The following is a 13,521-nucleotide window of genomic DNA, read 5'->3' as shown; positions in this document are numbered from 1 at the left end:
ACCCCTAGGCTATTAGTATGAATGAAATATGTAAATACCCTAACACATTTTTGTTTACATGTTTGACAGAAAACTTTGTGTATAATTATTCCAGAATAGTCGATCGAATCCTAGATACAACATTTTAAAAGAACAGATGTTCCGCCTGGCGCCTAATAGGCGTCCTATTTAAAACTGAGTTGAATTTCAGCGAAAATACTTGAAGGAGAAATTCAGTTCGAAGCTTTTATTGCACGACACCTCCTAGAGTACATATTGATTTAACACACAGATAAGTGACCGCACCACGGCACGCTGAGTGCTGCAAAAAATATATATATCAGCATCCCGCCTCGGTTGTGTTCATACCTTTGACGCAATACCGCTGCGTCAGGTTAAAGCAAAAACAGCGTCGTCTTATATCGCGTCGCATGTCACGGGTTGCCGCTTGAATTTGAGTCTCCACGTCACAGGATTGTCGAGTCTTTGCGCCGATTCAAAAGATTCAATCTTGCTAGAGAAGGTACACATCAAAGAGAAGCGGCCATCGAGGAAACGTGGCGTGAATAGAACAGTGGCGTGTGTCATGCATGGAGAAACAGACGACGGCGAAGCATAAACATTATAACACATTCTTATGTGATTAGACGCCCTCACAGGGTCTTGGCATGTCACGTCAGCATTGAACTGCAATATTTACAAAGAAAATTCACAGTTCACTGTGACCTGTACCTGTTTTAGAATTGAAGAATAACATCGATATCAAAGCAAAACAAAGAATAACTTGATCGCACACAATTCGTGATTGGTAATAGCTGAAATATTGGCCCTCTCCGAGTGACGTTGCGCTCCTATATAAGCGATCACTTTCTGTCGGCGGACAGTTATAACAAAGAGGAAAGAGTGATCTTGCTTTCAACACTCAAAGGAGCTAAAATGGGTTTCGACATTGAAAGGTTTACCGGAAAAGTCAACGAAGGGCTTCTGTGTTCCATTTGCCGCGACGTTCTGGAAGAACCATTACAAGCCCCGTGCGAGCATGCGTTTTGTTCGACTTGTATTCACGCGTGGCTCACACATTATAACACTTGCCCAGAAGACCGTTTACCGCTATGGCCGAGCGACTTGAAGCCGATTTTCAGGTACATGAAAAATGATTTGGATGCGTTGAAAATAAGATGCGACAATGAAGTGCGAGGTTGTAAGGCTTTGGTGCGTTTAGATGCGCTTAAAACGCATTCGAAGGAGGAGTGTGGTTTTGTTTTGGTTCGGTGTCCAAACGAAGGTTGTAACGAGGAACTCACTAGACGCGATTTGGAGGCGCACTCTAAGACGTGCAAATTTCAGTCGGCCGAATGCAGTAAAGGATGTGGCCTAAAAGTGAGCAAAAGTGAAGAATCCGGACACAACTGTATAGCAGAATTGCGCAAAACCTTGGCTAAACAACAGCAGGAAAGCGACGGTAAGATTCGTGAGCTTAAAAAGGAAATGGAGTCGCGACTTGATTCACATCGCGTTCATATGGTGTACAAGGAAGCCACGCTTCAAAATCAAATCGAAGATTTGAAATCTCAAGTGGCGGAGCTGATCCGTGAGACCAAATCGCTGAAAGCGCAAAAGAGAGAAGAGCTTCACAGTGAGGATCCCGAAAGGAAAGAGATCCTGGAATGGTTAAGAAGCTTGAAATATCAAGACGAAATTGCGGAGCGATATTGCAGCAGTTGTAACAAGCGGTATCTGTATGTAAGGAAGGATACAATACACTGCTTGAATGATCAGGTATAATTCCCTTAAATTTTAATGTTATGTTTTTTAAAACTTGTGATCTCAGCCTTAGAAAATCTTAGTATTCAATTCAATTTCCGACATAATAGACAAAAGAACTACGTAAATAAAAAAAAGGTTTTTCCATATTTTATGCCCATGGCATGATATTCTCTATGCGGTTTAAGTATTTTGTTCACACTGACAACTCTAAACAATGATATTGACGTTTTTTCTTACTAACTCTGTAGTTTTCCGTTTGCGTGACCTTTCGGTTATTTGGGTGTAGGTGAGTCACGAACCGAAATCGTTTCCATACGGAAAAAAAAAAAAAAGAAAAAAAAAAGATTAACAACGAGATACAAGAAACAGTTCTTGGTTCTGCAACCGTCGAATGTAAATCGAAAACTGTTCCCTCAAAGTTAATTTTTTTGGTTTTTCCACTTCATAATTCTTTTAATTCTTACGTTAACCCTTAAGCTCCCAGACCAAATTTGTAATTCTCCTAACTGTCAACCATACAATTCTTGAAATGTTAGTTCAGAGAATTTAGTACTGGATTAAGTAGTTATACTCAAATTAATAGTTTTCTTTATTCTCATCACTTGTCTGGTTGATATAACATTGATATTGTAAGGAGAAATTCCGTCTTAGTCAATCATGGGAGTTAAAGAGTTAACAACGATTTTGAAACATGCCATCAAGGATGCAACTCCATAATAAGCAAAAAACTTCATGTCCTCTTTTGTTTGAATGGCGCTCAAACAAAAAACAAGTCGCGCGTGATTTCCTTTTGCTAGTCATAAGTTCAAATTGACTAGGAGCAAAATTATTGTGGTTAAAGAATTTTTTAACTCACGTTAAATATTTGAAGTATGAATTTTTGGGAGGATTGCAATAATCTAGATATGTGGCGCCGTCAGGTAATCAAGACCTTGCCAACATTAGCAGAAGATAGTTCAAAACTACACGGGTGGTGTTGCGAACAATAGAATTTCGACATGCGCTATTCCGCGCACAATACCGGGTACTCAGGAACTCGTTATGGTGAAATTTAGGCCCACTGTTCGTAACGTTTTCATACTTATTTCACTAGAAAATTTCGTGCCATATGATAGGGGTGTTAAAAGCCCGTGAAAAGGTTATCCGTTCACGCAGTGTTTCACACCCTTTAAACAATAGTTCTTGACGCTTGCACTCGAAAAACTTGCACCCAACAACAGTGTACGCGTCCTCATCCAGACTACGAACGCGGTTCGGACGCGTTAACCGATCCGTCGCATCTTATACTCAGAGACGGATTGTTTTCAACCTTCCAGGTTAACCTGAGCCGCTCGTCCTCAACTGAGGAAGACGCCATTCTCAGCCACATCCGAAGCTCCCGCGGGACAAAGCCTCGAAGTTGGTGCCCAAGTCCCGCAGGTGCGGGTCAAGCCGCGGTATTACCTCGCTCTCAAAGCGAGGAGTCCTCGTTGAACAGAGCCGTTTTGGAATCATGGCGTCGAACGCCAGATGTTTCCACTTCACCATGTACAAACTGAAACGCTTCCAAGAACAAAGAACTCCAGATGAAGAGGAAAACTTAGATTTCTATTTACCATCATAAAGAATTAATGTTTCCTGCTTTAACTTAAAGTTTGTGTTGGAGATAAAGAGGATATTCGCTTTTCAGAAACAGTTTCCATATATTAAATATCGTACTTCTAAAAGAAAGTTTAACCCCTAATACACACACTTGAATTTTCACTCTAAGACAACGTTAATATTAGATCCTGCAACGTGTCCTAAATGCCTTTGTCCCGAGTACTTTTACCGGCACAAGCGGTTCTTGTGAAACTAGCAAAGAGGAGCTACAGATGTCAAAGGCTTTGGTGTAGTTCGAAAGTTACACATTTAACGCAAAAAGGAGAGAAAGATATTATCTTAAATACTACTTAAAAGTATGGCACAGCCTCCTCAACGACTTCGCTTAAAACTCTCCAGCCAAGATAAATATGGACACTAGTATCAAGTTTCGAAAATTTAATGTAAAATTGGAACGAACGTTGATGGTACAAACAAATCTAATGGTTTCCTAGGTCTATTTAATCTAACTTAAATGGTTTTGTAATGCCACACTCTCTACGATAAGCTTAACTTTAACATCAACTGAAATATCAGCAGAATAAAAGTTAAATTTAAGTATGTGCGTGGATCGTTCTTTCTGGAGACTGAATTCATCGTGTAAATGATCTCATATGTCTGCCTGGATAACCTCGCCCAGCCCCAGGCCGATAACCTCCAACATTTGGCGGGGGCATGAACCTAGAAGGAATGAGAGGGAGTGTTCAACACAAAACTGACTAAGAAAAACACTGAAAACCGCTGACATATCATTCATTGTGAGAGCTTAAGTAAAAGAAAGAACGGCAACATACAACGATAGTTATATAAGAAAAACATAATTGTTTTGCGATTTATTTCTGGTGTAACAGCTTCCAACTGGCCAACGCGCTAATCCAATGATCAAACAAGCAAACCAACAGACACACCAGACACAGACAGATAAACAAGCAGGTCCACAAATGGACCAACACAGAGAGAAACCAGACATAGGAATGAACGGAAAACTGAACGAGAGTCTCACCGCGAGTCATCTTTAGACTTGGGCGCATCCCAGTAACCTCGCATCTGTGGTCGATTATAGTTATTTCTCATTCCTCCTCCACCACCTGAAAACAAAGCCCACACCAACTTTCAGTACAAATATTTTTCACTTTCCTCATCGATCTACTAAGTTTTTCTGCTAGAGAACAAGGCTTTAATAAAGAAAAAAGGTTAAAGAGTCAGCAAACTCTCAGTTACCTCTATACGGCTGAGGAGTTTGCGATCCCCAATCCGGTCTGAAAAACGAAGAATAATAACAGTCAAACGTGTCAAGGACCACACAGAAAAAGACTGACAAACGAACAAAATCAGCTAAGACTTCGTGCCGTGCTCTAGAAGAAACATAAGTGCAGATCTGCCAGGAATTAACCTGAAAATCAACCCCGGGGTCACTCAAAATTGAGAACGACATAGGGTAAAGTAATTTCCAATTAAAGAGAGGTTATCTCCCCTTCCTGAAAATAAGAGGTTCGGCGCGCTGTCACGCAATGCTCTCGCCAGAATATAAAAGACATGTGACGAGACCCTACGACATTCTGTGAAGCAGGAAAACGCTTTATCGAGAAGGCTTAACTCAGCACTCCTATCAATCAGTCGATCGATTACTTGATACATGGATGACATTCCCTCCATGACTGAGTCAGAGGCTTGTGCGCAAAAAGTGTGACTAAAAGTAAAATCAAACCTACCCATCCAGTGAAGGGCTACAAACGAAAAAAGGGCCCCTTGAACCGCTGTATCTGTTGCTGAAGGGACATTTCTACTCAGGGAAAAATTTTTCTACTCCCCAAGGCGTTCCCTACATTGAGGTTCCTCTTTTACGATTACCACTGGCAGTTATCTTACCCTCTCTGGAAATTCCTTTGTCCCGGAAAGGCGATAGGGTGCTGTCGTGGGTTTCCCCAGTCAGGTCCTGCCCCGCGCATTCCTCCTTGAGTAACCATGCCAGGACCTTCAAGAAATCAAACCATATTCATGAGAAGGAGATACAAGGAAACACTGCCCACTGTAAATAACATCGGAAAGAAAAGTTTATGTTTAGTACAAGAAGAAGGCACCTTTTCGAAGTGGTCCCCCCGGCATAGCCGTCCAACGGCCCTGATTTCCCATGAAGTTGCCCGGGCCATGGTCCATCGATCTACCTGGCGGAGGACCCTGAAAACCACGCAAAAAAATGTTAAGCAGCTTTATATAGCACGATAAACAGATATGTTAGTAAGCTTAACTACCTGCAAACGTCAAATCATTCTTCATCGACCTATGAGGTCTTTCATTATCTTATGAAGCGGACGAGATAAACATTTTAGCATTAACTTGTATATCGTACCTTGGGACCAGTCCTTCGCATCGGAGGCGGCGAGTCCTGGGTCTTAGCATTTTCCATGGCCATGAAGTCATCCACGTGCATGGAGGGTGGACGGCTCGTATTTTGCTTGCGTGATCGGAACAGGTCATTCATGCGAGGGTTGCCTCGACCCCGTGGCATACCCCTTGTGCCTCGACCACCGCCTCGCATTGGCGCTGAAGGAGCTACCATAGGTGAGAGAGCAAACGAGAAAAATAAGAACTAAGGAAAGATTGTTTGAGTTGGCAAAAGTGGTTAAGACTACAAACGAGACCGTCTGACTCACATATTTGTAAGAGCTTATCTTGGCCTCTGTATCAATAAACGACTAAAACTATTGCCATTCCTCTGAAAGGGATGTTAGTCTGTCGTAAAATACGTCCTGATTTTCGTAGCAAGTACACTTAAACACATGTTGGATGGAGGGAAGAGCAGCGGGAATACAGCATAATGATCCTGCTCTGATCCAGAGTCTACCTTAACACCACGCGTCAACAGCTTAGGAAGTTTAAGTAAAAACTGAATATTTGCTGGGAGAAGCTCGACAGATTTCCCAAAAGTGTTCACTGAATATTTCTGTTTTGCAAAGTGAAGCATTTAGTACTTAAGCCTTATACACACCTGTCCTGGCTTTCTTATTATCCTTTCGCTGACCAGATATCAAGGGATCGTACTTTCTCTTGTTTCTAGGACAAAAATAACAAAGGATAAGTTGACTTATTCACCGATCATCACGTTAACAGATCCCAAGATCTTTTAAAGTTGCAAAAGAAGGAGCTTTACCTGTGAGCTTTCTTGCGCGTCGGGGAGCCTGGGGGAGAAGGTACCAGTCCTTTTTCTAACTCGGCCTTGAGATCAAAGTCCGGAGAGAACTTCTCTGTCAGAGAATCAACACCGATTTTTATCTGTGAATTTAAAAGCGTTCCACATGAGAACATTATTTTTAAAACAAACAAAAAGATAAGCATGTAGTTACATACAAATAAATTTTGGAAAACCCCCGTTTTGACGAACTTAAAACTTGTACAGATTTTCAAGCCAAGCTCCACTGCATTCTTGAATTGAACTCAATACACACCTGATAGTACTTCAAAGTATCCCGTCACAGTGAGAACAGGAAAATAGCCTTACCAAGTCAACTTCAGGATCGATATCGTCTGGGAGAGGGGTAGAGTACCAGAGCGTTGGACTGACCCCACCATCCTCAACTTCACCGGAAACGAAAGCCAATCTGTTGACAAACAGCGTCTGAAGCGGAAGTGGACTTGGGAGCTGTGGCTCAGTGACCTCCTCTGTGAATAACAAAAGCCTTACATCAGATGCAACAATACCCGTCCGTTCCATTCTAAACCACTTTTACACCGCAATGAACATTTTGTCTTTTCTCGGTTATTGTCTTTTGTTTGTTTGGTTTTTTTTTCAAACCCTTTTCACATTTTTGGCTGTTGCTATGGCATTTGCGTCATTGGCATGGCCAAAAAGTCAGTGCCCCTTTAATTCATACCTTTTACGAGTATAAATAGGCAAACATATTTACCGAGACTTCAAGTTACTTTACTTGTTGTACACTTAGCTATGTTTATCAGCTACTAGACACATAGTATTACCTGCTTCTTTTTCAGTCTCGCCTTCTGTTTTACGCAGCATAACTGTCAAAACACGAACTGCATCTAATAATGGCTCCAGAGCCTCGTCTTCTTTGCAGCTTTCCTACAACAACAAAATGGCTTGTTTACATGTCTACCATGTTTGAAGTCTTAACGCGTTAAGCATCTGATTTAGGATCTTGCTCCTTTTCCATTTCCTCTACACCACTTTGTTTTGTTTGTATTCCTGAACTATTTTCATTACAACTAAAGCCTCTTTGAAAATTTAACTAAATTTTCGTCTCATTCGCAAATTATGTTGAACTTTTCAATTCTGAACTATCCTCGTTTCTTCTACAGCGATACTTATTTTTTTCCACTTTTTTGAAGATTTCTCCTCTTTACACCCTAACATCAGAATCTATATTTTCCATACTGTCCTTTACGCATTTCATACAGTACTGAACACAAAACCTTGTTAACAAACAAGAACTTCTTTCGTTGGTGATCATCTCTTTTATTCTCATAACCTTTACGTTTGATTCAAAGGTAATAAAGTAAGAAGACATTAGATGCTGATCACTCTTAGGAGTTTAAGCAAACGACTAAATTTCAATCGATTCTGTCCAACAGCTCTTTTTAAAAGTAACAACCAAAGCTCGAAAACCAAAACAAAGAAAGATCCAATAAACCTCGAGTCGTTTTTCCAATGTTCTAAGTGGGCCGTCCTCTGCAGCACTGTCAAATTTAAGGAAGCTTCTCATCTGAGCCGCGCTGATGCTGATCTCAGTGGTTAGCTTCAATGGTTCGCCCTCCATGGCATCGTCTTCCTGTTCCTGAATTATACCGGCTGTATCCTCTGGTAGTAACAGCTGCAGCAGCTCAATGGTCGTCGACAGCGTGGACAGGTGATCCGGGCCTGGAATGCTATTCCTGGACAATCAAATGCAGTGTGGTTTCAAAATCATTTCAAAAACTTATAGACCCTAATGGCGCTAAATCCTAGCTCGTGTGTCTTGAAAAACACAATTTTTACAATCCGTGTACATCTTTTTCATTCTTGACCATTGTCATTCTCTTTTAGTCCATGCATATCTCTTGATGTTTTTTGGACACCAGCAGACCATTATATAAGGTTTTCTTTTAGTTAGGAGCCACTTCCTATGTCAATAGATATGAGGTATCCAATTTCTTTCCTATCTTGTCTGTCTATTACTTTAAGTGTTTATGTGTACTTCAGATTTTATAGAAACGTATATTGAATACATTTACTCCTACAGCCTACGTGTCTGACAAAAAATAAACGGAGCTATTTTTTTCCTCGTCCGTTTCTGACTAAGCTACCTCCGACCTTGTTTTGGACAGCGACTGGAGTGATCAGCTTATAAATTCTTCTTACGTTTTCCCTACCCTGTCAAAATGCACTTATTGAGACTTTAGACCATAATCAAATAGAAGATTTTGCTCTGATTAGACACCAAACTCCTAGAACTAAACAACAAAGAATTGTAGGCCATTGAATCGGAGAATTAGTTCATAGATACTGTGGGTAAAGGGGGAAAGACAACATCAATATAACTTACTCAAAAGACGACGACAGCCTTTTCAGAAGGCGATAAAACACTTCACTATTGTTCTCCAGAGCTCTGAAACGACACAAACAAGGAAATAAAGCTTACTCGTATGGGCAACAATCTAAACCATAAACCTATTTAAGCCCACGACTCGCCAAAGTTGTGAGCTAAGATTAAATACAAAAGCTAAAACAAGTTCAGGTACCTTTTCTGATGGTAGACACCATAGTTATGTTCGGTAAGAGTCAGCAGGGTCCTCAGAGCGAGCAAAATCGTAGCAAATGACTGCTGCTCGGATCCCATGTGCTCCAGTAACGCAGCACAAATCACTTCCAGCATCTCCTTGTCCGGCAAAGTATTAGCCAGCTAAATAAAGAACATCTCATGAAAAATGTGACTAGAGAAGTTATGGTAACGTAGCTTCATAAATGGAATAAACTTTTATGCTAAAAGGACAGTACTCATTTCATTGACAGAAAAACAACAAACAATATCTAAAGGAAAACTGCAAAACAAGCAAACAACAACAACAACACAAAACTTACATGTTGGTCGGTAAAAGGAGTTTCGAAAGGCATCAGGCTAACCGTGGGGTCACACAAGGACTGGACAATCGACTGGAAAAAAAAAGCACAAATAAAGTTTTTGAAGAACAGGTTGTAGAAAAACAAGAGACTCACAAACAAAATATGGCTAGATGTGTGGCCTCAAAAATACAATTGTTGCAAAAAGCGCAGGTGATATAATGATACCCAAACATGCACGTGAATAATCTACATCAGAGAAAGATCTGAACTCTTTTAATTTGCGCAACGTTCCAGCGACATGAGCAGGATAATACAATCGTTACAGACGAGGAAGATCAAGCGGCAAATAAGCGCGGGAATTTAGTAATAAGCGCAACTAACTGAAAAACCTTGGGTTTTGTAAAACTACTACAAAATCAATCAAAGCAAAACGAACGTGAAAACATAATTTCCTCTCTCTTTCGAAATCTGTAAAGTAGTCATTATAAAATGATTTACATACCACGACACAGTACTGTGATCTAGACACCGTTTGATTTTCAGACGACCCTTTCAAACAAGACAACATGGACGGCAAAAGACTGGGGAACAACAGGTCATCGTTCTTGGCATTGCCACTGTGAATAAAACGTGAAACACTCATTTCTTTTATATCACAACTTAAGAAATGCTGGTTTTAAGCCTCCATCAATTTTAACAACGCCGTATACAATCTGTTTCAATCACAGTGTGTTCTTAAACAATTAAGTATAGTACTACGTAGTTCCACTGTCTTAGAAAGCTTTGGAAGTTAAATAGTGTAATGAAGCGTTATTTGAAACGTGAATTATCCTCCCTCTGCTCGCCCTGAATCTTCAAACTGATACTGTGAATCGTGCAATAGCCATTTTACAATATTTGAACAGTCAAGGCGGTTTGGGTGGAAAGATAGCTTCCCTCGCGACCTTGGCGTCGTTCAGCCATCAGAAAATATCCGACCCATTCTGCTCATTATGTCTCAAGATTGAATTAAAGGATAACTTTTCAGTTACGTTTGATAGATATCCTTTGTATGCTATCAACTAGTATACCTAACTCGGTATTAGGATTTCACGAGGAAATTACGTCCAGCTCACCGACCTGGTTTTCAAAAGTTGAAGCAGCGACACTTTGACAGCTGGTTGTGATGAAAGGTAAGCTAACAATGTCATAATACGCACACCTCCCGGGGAACAACTGAAAAGGAAATTGGAGTAACACTCAAATTCACAATTATACTGGTAAACAGTTAATATACAGGCTAATTTTGTTCGTAGACAAGTCACACACTTTCTTTCGCTTTAACCATCGGTCAAACTTTCCGTTGGAATTTTGTTTAGAAAAGTGTCATGATTAATGACAATTAAATGGAATACAGCATAATTTCACCAACGAATGATACGCAAGTAAAGAAATGATCCTCACGCGTGAGCAAAAATTAAAGAAACTGCAAAAAAAGAAGCCTGAAAAGATTCAAGCTTCCACGAAATTGGAGCTCAGGCCTTCTGAATAACAGTTGGGCTCTACCACCAACTGGAGTTTCCACATTCCTTCCCGTTTATCAAGAGCGGTTCATATATGAACTGCTTGTAAACTGATGTAAATAGAAAGTTTAAGTCGAGTTGAGTGAGTCGTTTCCAGGGTTGCATCAAATATTGGGCATCATTACTGCTCAATGCTGCAATCATGCGCACTCGATTAGCCTGCATAGGAGCGTGAAAACTTTCATGTTCTACTAAAATGATGGGACCGGTTCGGCCAAAACTAGCTCAGATAGTTCTCATTCTATTCACGGAAGAAACGGTCCGACCGGTGAGTTGCGATACACGGCACTGAAGGGGTCATAGTTTTGTAGCTTTTGTTGTCAAGAGTTTCTTACCTATTGTCGTCTCCACTTGCTTTGCTCATCTCGCTGTCCAGTGTCTCCAGAAGTGTTCTGATCAAACAAAATCCTTGCACAGTTATGAATTCTTCGCAACTCGAACAAGCGATTGTTTTATCTCCTTTCACAGTGCAATTGAGCTTAATGGGTTGATAAATTTGCCTTATTTGCTCTTTATTACATTAGAGTGCTGAAAATAACTCTGTTTTTCCTTTGTTGGAGAACTGCTGAACTGAATTCACTTGTTGAAACGCAAAGAAGCACTTACTGAAAGGGGGAAATCTGCAAGGGGGCAAAACTTCTCACGGCAAAGGGAGTAAGGCTGTAAAATCCACTACCTTCTGACGCTAATACTATTCCAAAGCCAAATACGTTAAAAGGCTACGTCGAGATAGTTACACTTTTCCAGTTTGCCATTCGAAATCCGTCTAAATCTTCGCCATCCTAAAAAGTCTTTGTTCCTTCCTACATTATTATAGTCTCTTCCGTGTTGTTCTATCTCATCGACCTAACATCTTAAAGTCTCTTTACAACTAAAAGTAGTTTTGTACAGTGAAAAAAATGAGCCACAGTAATCACCTGACGATATTGAAGGCTGTGGGTGCAGAGAGGTCTGACAGCTGTGAACAAACTCTTCTCAGTACTTGCTGAAGATTGTGACATGCTGATCCTACAAGTTACAAGAAACAGAGGCTTTAGAAACCTCAAAGATGCTAGTTTTTAACAAAGGTTCGTAAGCATTTTAAAAGCAAAAATGTTTTACACAAGGTTATGAGTCAAAACACATGGCTTGATCCATAAAAACCACGACGCATTTCACATAAAAAGCAACCACAACGTAATGCTTAAACACAGTAGTGGGAATCGAGGTATTTTCCCAAAGATTGGCTGTTGACCGACCCCGCGTTTAAGAAGATGAAGCCATGATAATTAACGTAAATTTCATCTATCTTTAAAAAATCTTACTCGGCGATTTCACACTCAAAGAAGCTTAGAAAACTCCGGACTCCTTCCCTTTTTTTAAAAGTCTACCTTTGTTTTCCAGGTATTGAAAGTTTGCCTAACCCTGCCTCTGTCAGTGAGGACTCTTAGATGTAACTATTCAAAAATTACATCCCGCCCAGGTTCCTACCGGCCAGATCCTTGAGTATTCCTTGCAGCTCTGTGCTGAGTGGATTGAGGTGCGCACTCCACAGCCGGCGATGATTCATCACCAGATTCGCTTCTTCCTGAGGCATTTCCTTCAAATGAAAAAAAGAAGAAAACAAAAAAGTGAACCGAGTCAACAGACCGCTAAATAAAAGAAATCTGTAGGAATTAGATTGTATACGAGTCAACAGTGTTTACCCGCTGAAACGGATCACAACTTGACAGCAGCCGTCTATTTCCCGCCAATTTGGCGCGCCCGTCACCTATCCCAATCATCATCACAAAAAAATACCGCACCCGTCACGTTCTTAAATACTTCCGCCATCATATATCATGTTCTTCGGAACCTTCAGTTTATTGCCGTTGTTGAAACAACACGCAGAGTCACACTCCATTCACTACCCCTCCAAAGATCAGTTTGAATTTAAAATTCCAAAATTCTACACTGAATACTCAGTTAAGTCACTGTGTAAATTACCCACCTCCAGCGAGCGAATTGGTAAAGGTATTGGTAACAGTTCTGACAGCAGAACAAGTCCTCCTAGGAAAGCCTTCGAAACAAATGAATGTCAAGAATAACCAATCAAATTAAAACGTAAAAGTAAAGAGTACAAAATCTATCTCAGAGGAGAAGACGTTAGGTAAATCATATGTGATAAATTTTGGCCACAATGAACGTGTCATGCAAAATTGGCGAAGAATTTGTCAGCTAATCTGTTTCTTTTAAAACTGTGGCAACACCTACAGTAAAGGCCAAGCTAGTTAATCCCAGAGTCTGACAGATTACATTTTAAAGACTCTTTCGTCTAACTGACATACAAAATAAAGATAGCGAACAAAATACGAATCGAGCGTCTTACATGAATGAGAAGTCGGATGGGTAAAGGGCATCATTTCTGAGAAATCTAACTTGTCGAATCAGCATCATATTTTTTTTATCTTTTGCTTTAAGATATACTTACTTGGGGAGCAGATGTTGTGTATTCAAGAAGTTCTTTTAACATAAGCGACCAAATGCTTTCATTTATTGCTATGGAAGAAAAACAAACCG

General features: G+C 40.4%; 2 protein-coding genes across 3 annotated transcripts in view; one reads left to right on the top strand and one right to left on the bottom strand.

Annotated features, from left to right (window-relative positions):
• The first annotated feature begins 215 nt into the window (after positions 1–215).
• LOC131775415 (E3 ubiquitin-protein ligase NRDP1-like) lies at positions 216–3,927 on the top strand. Its single transcript, XM_059091517.2, has 2 exons — positions 216–1,758; positions 3,063–3,927. The coding sequence occupies exons 1-2, from the start codon at positions 916–918 to the stop codon at positions 3,282–3,284; spliced, it is 1,065 nt and encodes a 354-aa protein (XP_058947500.2). The 5' UTR covers positions 216–915; the 3' UTR covers positions 3,285–3,927.
• The window catches only part of LOC131775457 (protein virilizer homolog), a 29,262-nt gene continuing 19,306 nt past the window's right edge, over positions 3,566–13,521 (bottom strand). For both annotated transcript variants that reach the window (XM_059091570.2, XM_066163230.1), the window contains exons 36-56: positions 13,433–13,500; positions 12,953–13,021; positions 12,454–12,562; positions 11,901–11,991; positions 11,319–11,375; positions 10,541–10,636; positions 9,924–10,038; positions 9,440–9,511; positions 9,100–9,260; positions 8,904–8,966; positions 8,013–8,253; positions 7,342–7,444; positions 6,866–7,026; positions 6,518–6,639; positions 6,356–6,420; positions 5,717–5,919; positions 5,448–5,544; positions 5,236–5,341; positions 4,588–4,625; positions 4,370–4,454; positions 3,566–4,047 (exon numbers count right to left, since the gene is read on the bottom strand). In XM_059091570.2, the coding sequence (XP_058947553.2) occupies positions 3,960–4,047; positions 4,370–4,454; positions 4,588–4,625; positions 5,236–5,341; positions 5,448–5,544; positions 5,717–5,919; positions 6,356–6,420; positions 6,518–6,639; positions 6,866–7,026; positions 7,342–7,444; positions 8,013–8,253; positions 8,904–8,966; positions 9,100–9,260; positions 9,440–9,511; positions 9,924–10,038; positions 10,541–10,636; positions 11,319–11,375; positions 11,901–11,991; positions 12,454–12,562; positions 12,953–13,021; positions 13,433–13,500 (2,210 nt within the window). In that variant the 3' untranslated portion in view covers positions 3,566–3,959. The remainder of the gene's footprint in view (positions 4,048–4,369; positions 4,455–4,587; positions 4,626–5,235; positions 5,342–5,447; positions 5,545–5,716; positions 5,920–6,355; positions 6,421–6,517; positions 6,640–6,865; positions 7,027–7,341; positions 7,445–8,012; positions 8,254–8,903; positions 8,967–9,099; positions 9,261–9,439; positions 9,512–9,923; positions 10,039–10,540; positions 10,637–11,318; positions 11,376–11,900; positions 11,992–12,453; positions 12,563–12,952; positions 13,022–13,432; positions 13,501–13,521) is intronic.

The sequence above is a fragment of the Pocillopora verrucosa genome, chromosome 3 (genome assembly GCF_036669915.1).
Source record: "Pocillopora verrucosa isolate sample1 chromosome 3, ASM3666991v2, whole genome shotgun sequence".
Taxonomy (NCBI): Eukaryota; Metazoa; Cnidaria; class Anthozoa; order Scleractinia; family Pocilloporidae; genus Pocillopora; species Pocillopora verrucosa.
This window is presented reverse-complemented; position numbering and strand designations above follow the sequence as displayed.